The sequence below is a fragment of the Cydia pomonella genome, chromosome 1 (genome assembly GCF_033807575.1).
Source record: "Cydia pomonella isolate Wapato2018A chromosome 1, ilCydPomo1, whole genome shotgun sequence".
Lineage (NCBI taxonomy): Eukaryota > Metazoa > Arthropoda > Insecta > Lepidoptera > Tortricidae > Cydia > Cydia pomonella.
Window position 1 is genome coordinate 4008725 of NC_084703.1, and position 12310 is coordinate 4021034.

Consider the following 12310-nt stretch of genomic DNA (forward strand, 5'->3'; position numbering starts at 1 on the left):
CCACTTTGACTGCTACAAAGTATTTGACGCTGACTGTACATTGTATGGAGATTGCAGCTGTCACCGTTCCTATGATAATTAAAAATACTATGATATTAAAAAAAAAAACTTTTTTGTTTTATATTGATAAGCAGTGAAATTGCGACCAAAATTCTGAAAAGGTGATTTTTTACTACATTTTAAGGTATGTATAAAATATTGTTTGTATAGATTAAAAACAAAATAAAACTTCATATTTTATATTAAATTCGTATATTGCTAACACTTAAAAAAAAACATAAGTATGTTTATAAAACATAAAAAACAATGTACTCTAACACCGGGAATGTAAACCGAGCCTCTATAAAACAAATATGTACTGTAAATCCTCAATAACAAGGTACATAATTGAAGGGCTTCGTTATATAAATTTGAGTCACAGAAAAGGCCTTGGGTAATTTTAATGTATGAGATGAAATTGCAACAGAATGTTTTTTTTTGATAACTCTGTTCATATAGAACTTAATAAAGATTATTAAGTAGTATGTCATAAATATGACATAAGTTACAATATAAAAAATGGTGTAAATATTAATTTATTGTTGATAAATGCTCACGCGAAACATATTCAAATTAGACATTATATAGCGATCTACAGCGTGTGAAATGGTTTTGATTTAAATAAATTAAATGAAAGAGCTCATATTAATTTCGGATCAAAACTTTGCGTAAAAATAATGTTTGTCATCTATAAATTATTCTACACCTACGAGTATACTATGAATGCATAATTTAGTTATCATACTGTTGCAATTTTATCTTTAGGCTTAAAATGAGGTTATCTTTAAATATGAGCCTTTTTTAATTTTGAATATGTAAAAAATATGTTTAAAAAAAAACATATTTTCTACAAATATCAAACTTATCTCGCTTAATGCATGACACGCAATGCAAAATACTGTCGCTTGCAGGACGCAGCTATACGTTAGAAAGAGATCTAACATACGTCCGTAAATATACAATCGCAAACAGCATTCGCACTGCGTCGCATGCAAAAATAATTATTTTACTAAAGATCACGTTAATTTAACTGAAGTAAAATCAACAAAAGGATCAATTTAAGATGGCAGAAATCTACAAAAAATAACAGACAAAAGTCAGTGTGAAATACAGGATACTTTCGAATACTGGCCTTTTAAAAACGATACCCCACAAAGGTGCCATTTAAATGTCAATCGGACGATTAACATGTCCCCTGACTGTAGTGTTTTGTCTCCGACAAAGCGATTGGGCATTTGGGTCAATCAGATCGAACTGCACTATAGTTCAGAGATAAATCTTTTAAATCAAGCCATCGAGTAGACCTTCATAGACATACCTTTGTTGTTATTAATTAAATTCCAAATAAATTAAAGGAAAAAATGGAAAAAGACAACATATATTATTGCTGTAGCACTCATGCTTATTTATGAAATACGCGTGAGTGACAAAGATACGTATATACAGTAGGTCAAAATTCTACTTGAGCAATAATTGTATTTTAGGTGTTTTCTAAAGATATTCCATTCGGTATCAAAAATTGTCTTAAGGTTTTTCTAGCAGATCAAGAAGATTTGGCTTTAAATCGTAGTCATAACACTGCAGTTCTGTTTAGGAAAACAACCGCTACAACATCCCTTTGAGTACTATAATATCATATTTACAATTGGTAACTGGTAACAATAGTTAACAAAGTGACTACAATGGAAGGCAAAAGGACCGACGAAACTACAAAATGGTACTCCATATATACAAATAGCTTTCGGCCGTTAGACCATAAGACAAGAATAGATTACATAAAGTTACTCCTATGGTCTATCCTTTTGTCTAAACCTTCATTCCACTACCATATTTAAACCGACAATGATCGTAGCGAGATATACATAAAATACTATCGAAAGTATGTACAGTATCTTTATCTACAATCATAATTATAATATGGTAATGAAATGTAAAGAAAGTGGTTACCTATTTAGTCCCATCCGTGATGCTCGTGGTGGATCGGCACCCACTCTTTCTGCCAGACTGGTTTCCATACCTTCTTCCAAGCTGGAACTTCAACAGTTTTCCAGACTGGTACTTGTATCTGCTTCCACTTCTCTACCCAGATCTTCTTCTGTACTGGCACCCATACTTCTTTTTTCACCGTTTTCCATATTTGTACTTTCTCTTCTATCCATTCCTGCTTTTTCTCCGTTACCCACGCTTGCTTCTTCTCAGTCCTCCAGATCTGTTTCCATTCTTCCTTCCATTCTAGTTTCTTTTCCACTACCCATTCCTGCTTATGCTCAGTTTTCCAGACTTTCTTCCATACGGGTTTCCAGATCATCTTCTTTCGCCATAAATCGTGGCTGGTATATTCCCATCCATGGTCATCTTTGCCTAAGAACTTTTCTCCGGGAACGCCCTCTTTCACCCATTCCGGGACGTAAGTTTGTTTCCATTCGGGAACTTGAACAGTCTTGGTCACAGGGACTTTGATTTCCTTCCATACTGGTTTCCATACCTTCTTCCAATCTGGGACTTGTATCTCTTTCCAGATGGGTACTTGTACTTCCTTCCAAATTGGTTTTTGTATTACTTTCCAAGCGGGCACTTGTTCTTCTTTCCACTGTTGTACTTTTTCAGTTTTCCACGCTGGTTCTTTCTCTTTTTTCCACTCTGTTTTCCAGGCTAGTTTTTTTTCGGTCTTCCAGATTTGCTTCCATTCCTCCTTCCAGACGAGCTTCTTCTTCCACACTCCCTCGGGTTGGTGCCAGCTGCCCGGAGAGCGTTTCTCTCTGGTCGCCTCTGCTACATCCTGGGGGACGGGGACTGCTAGCGCAGCCGCGAGGGCCACTAACAGTAACTGCAAACAAAAATATGTCTTAAAACTTTTAAACATCTTCAAATTATATATAAATAAATATTATAGGGACATTCTTACACAAATTGACAAAGTCCCACAGTAAGCCAAGAAGGCTTGTATTATGGGTACTCAGACAACGATGTATATAATATACGAATACTTAAATACATACATATGTATATAGCTATAATTTATTTTATGAACTAATCAAGAGATGGCTATTTATTAGGCTATTTCAGTAAACTAAATTTCTAATTTTTTTTTCTTAGGACCTCTACTACTTATCTGCTACTTGCCACTTATCTGACGAATAAAGTCATTGTTGACGTTTCGCGATCTTTAAATAAGGTTAACTGCATACCTTTACAACTTACGATAATTTTATATGGCAGTTAATTTATTTGTTAATTAGCTTTGAAATACTTTACTTAGACATTATAAAACAGGCCCTCAGGATTAGTAGAATCCATTTATTTATAGATTTTACCGATATGTTTTAAAAGTATTACACCATCGAATACTCATATGTAGTCGTCCAACGAAACCATTTAAGTGCGGGCTAGAAGTCTATTGGGTAATTCTTGATGAAACTTGTCACTGAACATATAGGAATGTTGACCCGTTGCGCTAGTCTAGACTTAGGCTGTGATTACACGATATGATGCTGTTCGGATGTCCAATCTTTTTGGAACATGACTAATTTACTAAGGGCCTGTTTATAGGCCATGTATATAAGCTACTTGCCACTTATCTGACGAATAAAGTCATCGTTGGCGTTTCACGATCTTCAAATAAGCTTAACTGGTAGATAAAGTGCTATGTTTTGCAGGAAGTTATATCTGGCAGTTATTTTATTTGTTAACTAGCTATCCAATACTTTACTAGGACATTGTGAAACAGGCCCTAACTGTTTTTTGTGGGTATATCTTCTTTCGGATTTTCTTCGGTATATCTTTCCAGAGGGACCAAGTCAGTCCCTCAATGCGTCTGCGCTTGTTAATTTTCCTTATGGTAGCTCTTCATTTCTCCCTGTCGGTTGTTTTGTGGAAAGCGTTGCTTAGTGTGACGTCCATCTGGGTAGATTTTTGGTCACACCATCTCGTTGGACGTGGTCCTCTAGGCCGTCTGCCGTCCTCCTTTCGCCACCGCAAGTCTCTCTAAGTTGCTAGGGTCCTACGAGATATGTGACCGAAAGTATATCAGCTATATAAGTGCTAACAAGTTTGTTACCAATATTATTACAGCTCCTGGATTATATTTAAGTATGAAATATTGTAGGTGTTATGACGCTTTTTAATTTGCTACGTATAAACACCTTGTTAATGAGATAATTAAATGAGACCTCATTGAAAAGATTTTAGAACCTCTTTTACCGAACTCTTAACTGGCCACTTCACGTTGATTAATCAAATGATACGTTGATTATGTTATTTAAGGCAACTAACTACTGACATGACAGAAAGTGTCAAACATCTTGTCAGCACATGGTGATTATAGGGACCGTGCGCGTTGGAGGGTCTGCCATCTTGTGGCCTGAATCAGAACCATAAACATGTACATTTACACGTCACGTGTTTTCTTGTGCATAGTAGGTTCTGCCATCTTGTGGGCTACATCGGAACAATAAACATCACATTTACGCCTCGCGCCAAAAATCTGACGGCTCCTGTGCTGCCTCGTACAGTTCATGCACGCTCCCTATTTTTAGACAGATTAATTTTATTTCGGTAAATAAAAACAAAAAAAATAGATATGAAAAGTTTTCTTAGTTTCTTTTTAAAAGTTTTTTTTGATGCAAAGTACCATCAATTAAAATATTGGTAAGTAATTTGCTAGCACCTTGCTATATGGGAGACGAAGATTACTCGCGTCCGCAAGAAGATTACCCCGTGTTACCTTGCACGTGTCTCCCGGGTGGTGCTGAAGAGTAATCAAACTTGGCTGCTACACTGCTCTCAATGAGCCTCGTAGCCTATCACTAGATGCAGAGATTTTTAGATGCTTACTTATGATTTCTCTGTATCTGTATAATATATAACAATGCCATACGATATACGTATAATTGTTACATATTTGCGGTACTTATTATTCAAAAGTGTTTTGCAATAAAACGTCATGATTGTTAACCTTTTTCTATTGCTAAAACGGGGTATAGTTTAGAATGAATGACCGTACTATTTATTCTTACTTTCGCAACGTGACTTTTTGCGTCAGTGATTAATGACTTTTAAAATACAAAATTAAACAATGGAAAATGGTAAAGCTAAAGAAATATATTTTGTGTCTATACAACTAATGTTTAAACTTTTTGTTTTTCACCTTTGTTACATAGGAAACCTTTTTAGGGTTCCGTAGTCAACTAGGAACCCATATAGTTTCGCCATGTCCGTCTGTCTGTGTGTCCGAGGCTTTGCTCCGTGGTCGTTATTAATCAATAAAGCCGACAAAGTCGTAGAATAAAATCTAAAAAGTTTTTTTTTAGGGTACCTCCCCTACAAGTAAAGTGGGGGTGTTTTTTTTTTTGCACATTTTAACTAAGCATTTCTGGTAATATTTAGAAACTAAAAAACTAAAATGTCATATAAAATTTTCTGGATTAGGTAGGCCTAGTTTCAGAGATAATAAAATGTTTTTAATAAGTCGGTAAAAAACACATTTTTGACTGCGGTATTGCCACTTTGAGGTCTAGTCTGGACATACTTATTGATTGACATCGAAAATTAAAAAAAAGATATTCGAGAGGCTACCCCCAAATAAAATAAAAAAACTTTTTAGTTAATTTTAGGTTATGTGTTTATCAATAAAAATTACGTTTTATGTACAAGGAGTGTTCAAAAAAACATTTTTTTTTAATCGAATTTCACAAAAAGTCATATAACATTTTTTGCTTCTGTTGCCATCAAGAATGTAGTCCTGTCCAGAACATTTAAAATATTTAAATATAATAAAAAAAAAACTAAAATAAATGCGAACATACATTACTAACGATGCCAAAAGATATGTAACTCGTAAAATTAAATTTGTAAATCAGGTTTAAAAAAATATTACACAATTGATTGGCCATACGGTCGCCCCTCCTTAAATTGACGCGTAAAGTTGCCTAACTTTACCAATACTATGACGCATAATTTAGATTTCGTAAAGCGCGTAATTTTCGTGGTCGTGGGTTCAAACCCGGCTCGTACCAATGAGTTTTTCGGAACTAATGTACGAAATATCATTTGATATTTACCAGTCGCTTTTCGGTGAAGGAAAACATCGTGAGGAAACCAGACTAATACCAACCAGGCCTAGTTTACCCTCTGGAGAAGGTCAGATGGCAGTCGCTTTCGTAAAAATTAGCGCCTACCCCAAATCTTGGGATTAGTTGTCAACCGGTCCCCAGGCGCCAATGAGCCGTGGCGAAATGCCGGGACAACGCGAGGAAGAAAACGCGTGATTTTGTGTGGGGTTTTCCATTATTTACATCTAAAAAAATATATATTTAATCCTCACGATAAAAATGTACAGAAATAGTAAAATGTATAGGTTTGACGACCGGTCTGTCCTCGTGAGTAATGACTCTGCCTAAGGCCGATGGTCCTGGGTTCGAATCTCGGTAAGGGCATTTATTTATGTGATGAGCACAGATATTTCTTCCTGAGTCATGGATGTTTTCTATTTATTTAAGGCTTTGTATATGTATATCCTTTTCTGAGTACCCACAACATAAGCTTTCTTGAGCGTACCGTGGGACATAGTCTATTTGAGTAAGGATGTCCCTGTCATATATATTTATTATTTTAGTGAACTAGCCCGTAGAACTTCAAAACATAAATTTTTTATTACATGCATGGAAAACCAACAGCTTTAAACAACCAAATAAAAACATACTACACTCTACACGAAGTGGAGGAGTTTTTAGTCCGTAGGCGGCTAAGCACCATTCCCAGCTGAGTCGGACATAACCGTCGGCACGGGCCGGCGACACATGAGTATTCTCTCCTTCACCGCAAAAAAAAATACAGAGCTAATTACAGGTTACCACTCAAAAAAAATATAACAAAGATCAAACATATTTACAGTTCAGTTACATACAAGTGCCTACCTACAGCACAAGCAGATTAGTGTGTACAGCAAGCTGCAAAACTGCATAGACATATAAGGAATGAAATCCATTCATAAAGTAGCCAGGCACTTCCTTCTACATTCTTACCCGTATTCAAAAATAACATTGTAATATTGAAACCATTCAACCCAGTAAATCGAAACCTTTACATATTCCTGTACGTAGTCACGTCTGAAAATATCGGTACGAAAAATGTTCCAAAAATATGTATACACTACCTTAATATATGGGCAATAAAGTCGTGTATACATATTTCTGGCACTTTCTTCGTATCGATATTTTCAGACGTGACCGTACAAGGATCAAAGTCACACGTCAACAACACAACGTCGGTTTGTAAATAAAATATAAAAATGTCAGTACGTCGAAACCGAGTTGGATGTGTTATTTAACCCATTCACTGCATGTGAGATGAAATAATTCCCGGAGCAATATATAGTAGAATAATTTCGATGTTTTCACTGCAAGTGGATTTTCATCAAGTTGATTAACAGTTCTAATTCCCTTTGGACGAGCGCAGTATTTGTTTTTGACATTTTGTGTTTTCATTATTGAAATTACGTTTATGTGGTGGTAATAATATTATGTATATGAAACTGTCAGCTTAAGAAAATGGTTGAAATTTTGATATATTTATTGTATGTTGTATGTTGCTACCTAACAATAAGTTTTAGGAATATAAGATACACATTTTTTGTTTTAATTTTTTTTGAGCTTTTGTATTTAACTAACAATGTTTATGGTCCGTTTTTAAAGTATAATTATAACTATAAAGTATGATTAATATTGGTTAACTTATTTTGTTAACAATACTGTTTTTTTTACATTACATATTTTGGGCCAACTGTTTGTAGAACTTTTTCCTGTTACTCAAAACGCATGATCACTATAAAACTTAGTCATAATCTAAATCAATAAACATTGAACCGTACAAAAAAATACACCAAATTATTTTCAAAACCAATCTCAACACATTTTACCAATACACAAACATGAAACCTAAAAAAAAACGTCTACAGAAATGCCGAAAATTATGAAGCTATATTCAAACCGCTCAGCAGCCCAATATTGATATTTATTTATTGACAACAGTATTAATTAAATCGCACGGACTATTTTCATCGAAATGTTCGACTGTTGTCTGAAAATCATCCACGAATTGTAAATATATGATTACGAGGAAAACGTTCGTATTGTTTATATTGAAAAGCGCACAATTTAATAATACGAGTATTTCTCTTTGATATTAACCGCACAATTATTTACGTTATATTTATTTAAAGCAAACGGGCTGGTATTATGTACATCGTTTAAAATTTACACGCACATTTTTTAATTTACACTATTCTTATATCCCTCAAAAGTAACCCAGTGAAAATAGCGTCCGCACATTAATTGTATACTCTTTGATATTAACCGCACAATTATTTACGTTATATTTATTTAAAGCAAACGGGCTGGTATTATGTACATCGTTTAAAATTTACACGCACATTTTTTAATTTACACTATTCTTATATCCCTCAAAAGTAACCCAGTGAAAATAGCGTCCACAAATTAATTATGACATATTATATCTGACGCACAATATTTTTATATATAACACATATATTTAAAACGGACTATCGGTCCTAAAACACCGCACTGTGAACACCAAAATTAGCCTTAAACTATCGTATGTTATTTCACAGTAAAACAGCACGTATGTATAAGTATAATACGGACTATGTTACACTATCACTAACCGTGTATGTGAGAGCTCTCATCTTGAGGAGTGAGCCTACACTACGGGGTCTGCGCGTACGCATGGGGTATATATCTCGACCGCTGCCCCTCTCTTGCCCGGAAACGTACGGAGAATAACATATGTTTATACATCTATAATCTATAATTACTTATGTTAATATGGTGTGCGAATATAATAATTTGTTAAATATTACACATCATTTTTAAATGCAAGTTTTTTTTATAAGTTAGGGTAAATTCACGGCTCATTAAGAATATATCCATTTCTCTAGATAGTTTATTTGATAAAATAAACAAGAAGTTAATTTTATAATTTTGTATTTTTTTTAAAATATTTTAATATACGCTTAACGAGCGTTAGCAACGTTTTGTGTAAACAGGATAGCTACCTATTTTTTTATTCGTTTTAAATACACATTAAGACATAACTGTTTTTTTAAATAAACTTATATAGTTTTCTACAAATTATATGTGTAAAAAGTAATAGATGAATATTTATCATTTCTCCACAACGTAAACGGTTGTGTGGAAGAGATCACTCTTTCTTTAGCAATAAGACCGCCTGTTTTTTCCCCTGTCTTTATGTAATATGTGTGTTTTTTTTTAATTTTTTTTTTGAACTGTGCATTAAAAAGGAATTGTATTGTATTGTATACTCGTAAAGGATTTGTGGAGAGCGAAGCGAGCTCTGTCACTATTTCACAACCTATGCCACTTTACTGAAAAAATATGGTTTTAATATAGTAATTTAAATTATTATATGTTATCTATCATAAAAAATACATATTATAAACATTTAATATAAAAGGTGCATTTTGGGACACAGGCCATCGCTTAACAGAGAGGAATTTCAGTATATAGTAGTGATCCCTAAAATATTGCGTTAACCTCTGTATTCACCGCCCTGCATCGAACAGGTGAACGCACCGACATTTAATATAACACACCGTACATACATTTAAGTGGGTGATTCTACTTTTTACAAGCTTTTATTTAACTTGCCCTGTTAGTTAATATAACTAAAATAAAAAAAATAAAACTGATTATTATCATTTTAGTGTTAAAGGTATAGTCCGAACTCAGTTATAATCTCAATATCAAATCTTGGGAGCTAAATTTGACCTCCAATTGAACTGAAATTTTTCATATTATACCTATGTAAACTGGATGACAATGCAATATTATGATGATATGGAGCTGATCTGATGATGGAGACAGGAGGTGGCCATCGGAACTCTGTGATAAAACAACGCAAACTAATTGTGTTGGGGGTTGTTACAATTATTATCTGGATGAGGTTGCCTGTGGGAAGAAAGTACAGTCCGCGATGAATGCTTGTACCAAAAATGATTCTTTTGAGAAAAACGTATTAGTAATTAGTGTAATTACACCCTAAGCCAGGAGTATGGAAATATCGTTGTTTGAGTAACCAAAAACTTATATTAGGCAACCCCAAAATTGGATCATTTTGAGGCATACACACAGCACGGCTTAGGGGAACCTTAGTAATAAAGTCCATTAGGGACTCACCAACCCCTCATCAAGGGGGTCCCTCAAATGTATATCATCATCATCATATCAGCCCATTACCGCCCACAGCTGAGCATAGGCATTTCTTCTAGTACGCCACTTGTCCCGGTCCTGAGATAATCTCATCCAGAAGTGACCCGCAATCTTCCAAATGTCTACCCAACGACTAAGCGGACGCTAGGCGCTCCTTTATTTGTGTGTTTAATTACCGTACAAATTTATATGTGGGTCATTTTGCATTCCGTTAGCCCTTTTTATTCTGCTTAAATGTAAATGTACCTAATGTAACTTATTATAAAATATTTGTTTTGAAATAAATTTCAAATAAGTACATCATTTTTTATGAGAATATTTATATTATTCAAGTAGAAACAATACTATACAAATGTTAATCTGATTTAGTTGTCATATAAGAAATAAGTGACCAAGGTCTCTAGTGCCCAGGGCTGAAATACAACTAGCGTCCTCTGCATTCGCGACAGATGGCTAGACCACTCGGCCACCTGGTCCGCGGCGGCATTGGTCAAATTTACTCAAGCACATATATGCAATCTTTGCTTGTATCAAACAAGCTATGCTTTGATATCATCCCACTGATTGGTATTGGTACATGTTCCCTTCTCACAGAGCGGTTATTTGGAATTCCAACGCTCCTTTGAGAATTGCTTCGTAGAATAGTAACATGCATGTTCGTTACGATGTGTTTTTATAAAAAAACATACATCAAAGGAATATACAAGTTCCGGGAATCTGCAGGCCGGGTTTCGAATTATATAAGAGTATTTATTTGTGTATTTTCATGAATATTTGTTACGTACAGAAATTTAACAGATTTTTGCTTTTTTCAAACGAGTACCCCTAGTGTAAATTTAGTCGATAGCGAAACGTGACGTACGCGTTTGCGTTAAGTCTCATTTTGTATGGGTTTTTGAACAGCGCGCCAAGCGGGACGTTTTGGAAGGTCAAAAATCTCATACAAAATGACACTTAACGCAAACGCGTACGTCACGTTTCGCTGTCGAAAATATTTACACTAGGGGTACTGTTATGTTTTTTCTCACAAACACATTACTATTAAAATCAATAGCAATAATATTCATGTAATTTTTATGTCATACTTAATTAAATCTAAAATCAAATACATTTGCGAAATATTGTCCTATAAGCCCACTCTTCAAATTTTTAACACGGTTAATATACATTTTACATATGAAAAACCATATCTTAACCTTACCGGTGGCAGTATGGTTCCATTTTTATCACTATCACTATGCCCGTCACTTTCGCACTTACATACTTGTTAGAACGTGACAGGCATGGTGACAAATGATAAAGAGTCAACCATCTTAGCCCTACAGCGGTGGCAGCATAGTTCCATTTTTATCACTTGTCACTATGCCCGTAACTTTCACGCGTACATACTTGTTAGAACGTGACAGGCATGGTGACAAATGATAAAGAGTCAACCGCCTTAGCCCTACAGCGGTGGCAGCATGGTTCCATTTTTATCACCTATCACTATGCCCGTCACTTTCGCACTTACATACTTGTTAGAACGTGACAGGCATGGTGACAAATGATAAAGAGTCAACCATCTTAGCCCTACAGAAAGCACAATAACCCAAATATTAAATTGATCAAACATCATTTGTGAATTAATTATCATAATATTGCAGTATAAATGATATCCTTTTATGGTATTGACGGATTACGTTTGAATCATAATTCGACTAATTCGTCTAAATTGTGTTTACTGAATCATATTACCGAAAATTTCGGTAATTAGTTTAAAGTTTTAGTACGATATAGTACGAGTAGCTTATGAAGTAGGTATTGTAAAGAGATACGGTCTATCTGAGGTGGGGAATGTAAACGCTCGAGGTAGATTTCTTATTTAATATAAGTATATTATATTTTTTTATACTACGTCGGTGGCAAACAAGCATACGGCCCGCCTGATGGTAAGCAGTTTCCGCAGCCTATGTACGCCTGCAACTCCAGAGGAGTTACATGCGCATTGCCGATCCTAAACCCGCCCCCCCTCGTTCAGCTCTGGCAAC

General features: G+C 34.8%; 1 protein-coding gene across 1 annotated transcript; it reads right to left on the bottom strand.

The window, feature by feature from the left end:
• Positions 1 to 223: 223 nt before the first annotated feature.
• LOC133516829 (golgin subfamily A member 6-like protein 25) lies at positions 224 to 8913 on the bottom strand. The gene is made up of 2 exons (XM_061849857.1): positions 8720 to 8913; positions 224 to 2866 (listed from the first exon to the last, which is right to left on the bottom strand). The coding sequence occupies exons 1-2, from the start codon at positions 8780 to 8782 to the stop codon at positions 1991 to 1993; spliced, it is 939 nt and encodes a 312-aa protein (XP_061705841.1). The 5' UTR covers positions 8783 to 8913; the 3' UTR covers positions 224 to 1990.
• Positions 8914 to 12310: the final 3397 nt, after the last annotated feature.

Coding starts and splice junctions, on each gene's coding strand:
- LOC133516829 (XM_061849857.1), bottom strand. CDS start 8,782: ATGCGTACGCGCAGACCCCGTAGTGTAGGCTCACTCCTCAAGATGAGA. Junction 2,867..8,719: donor TGAGAGCTCTCACATACACG/GTTAGTGATAGT, acceptor TTTTGTTTGCAG/TTACTGTTAGTGGCCCTCGC.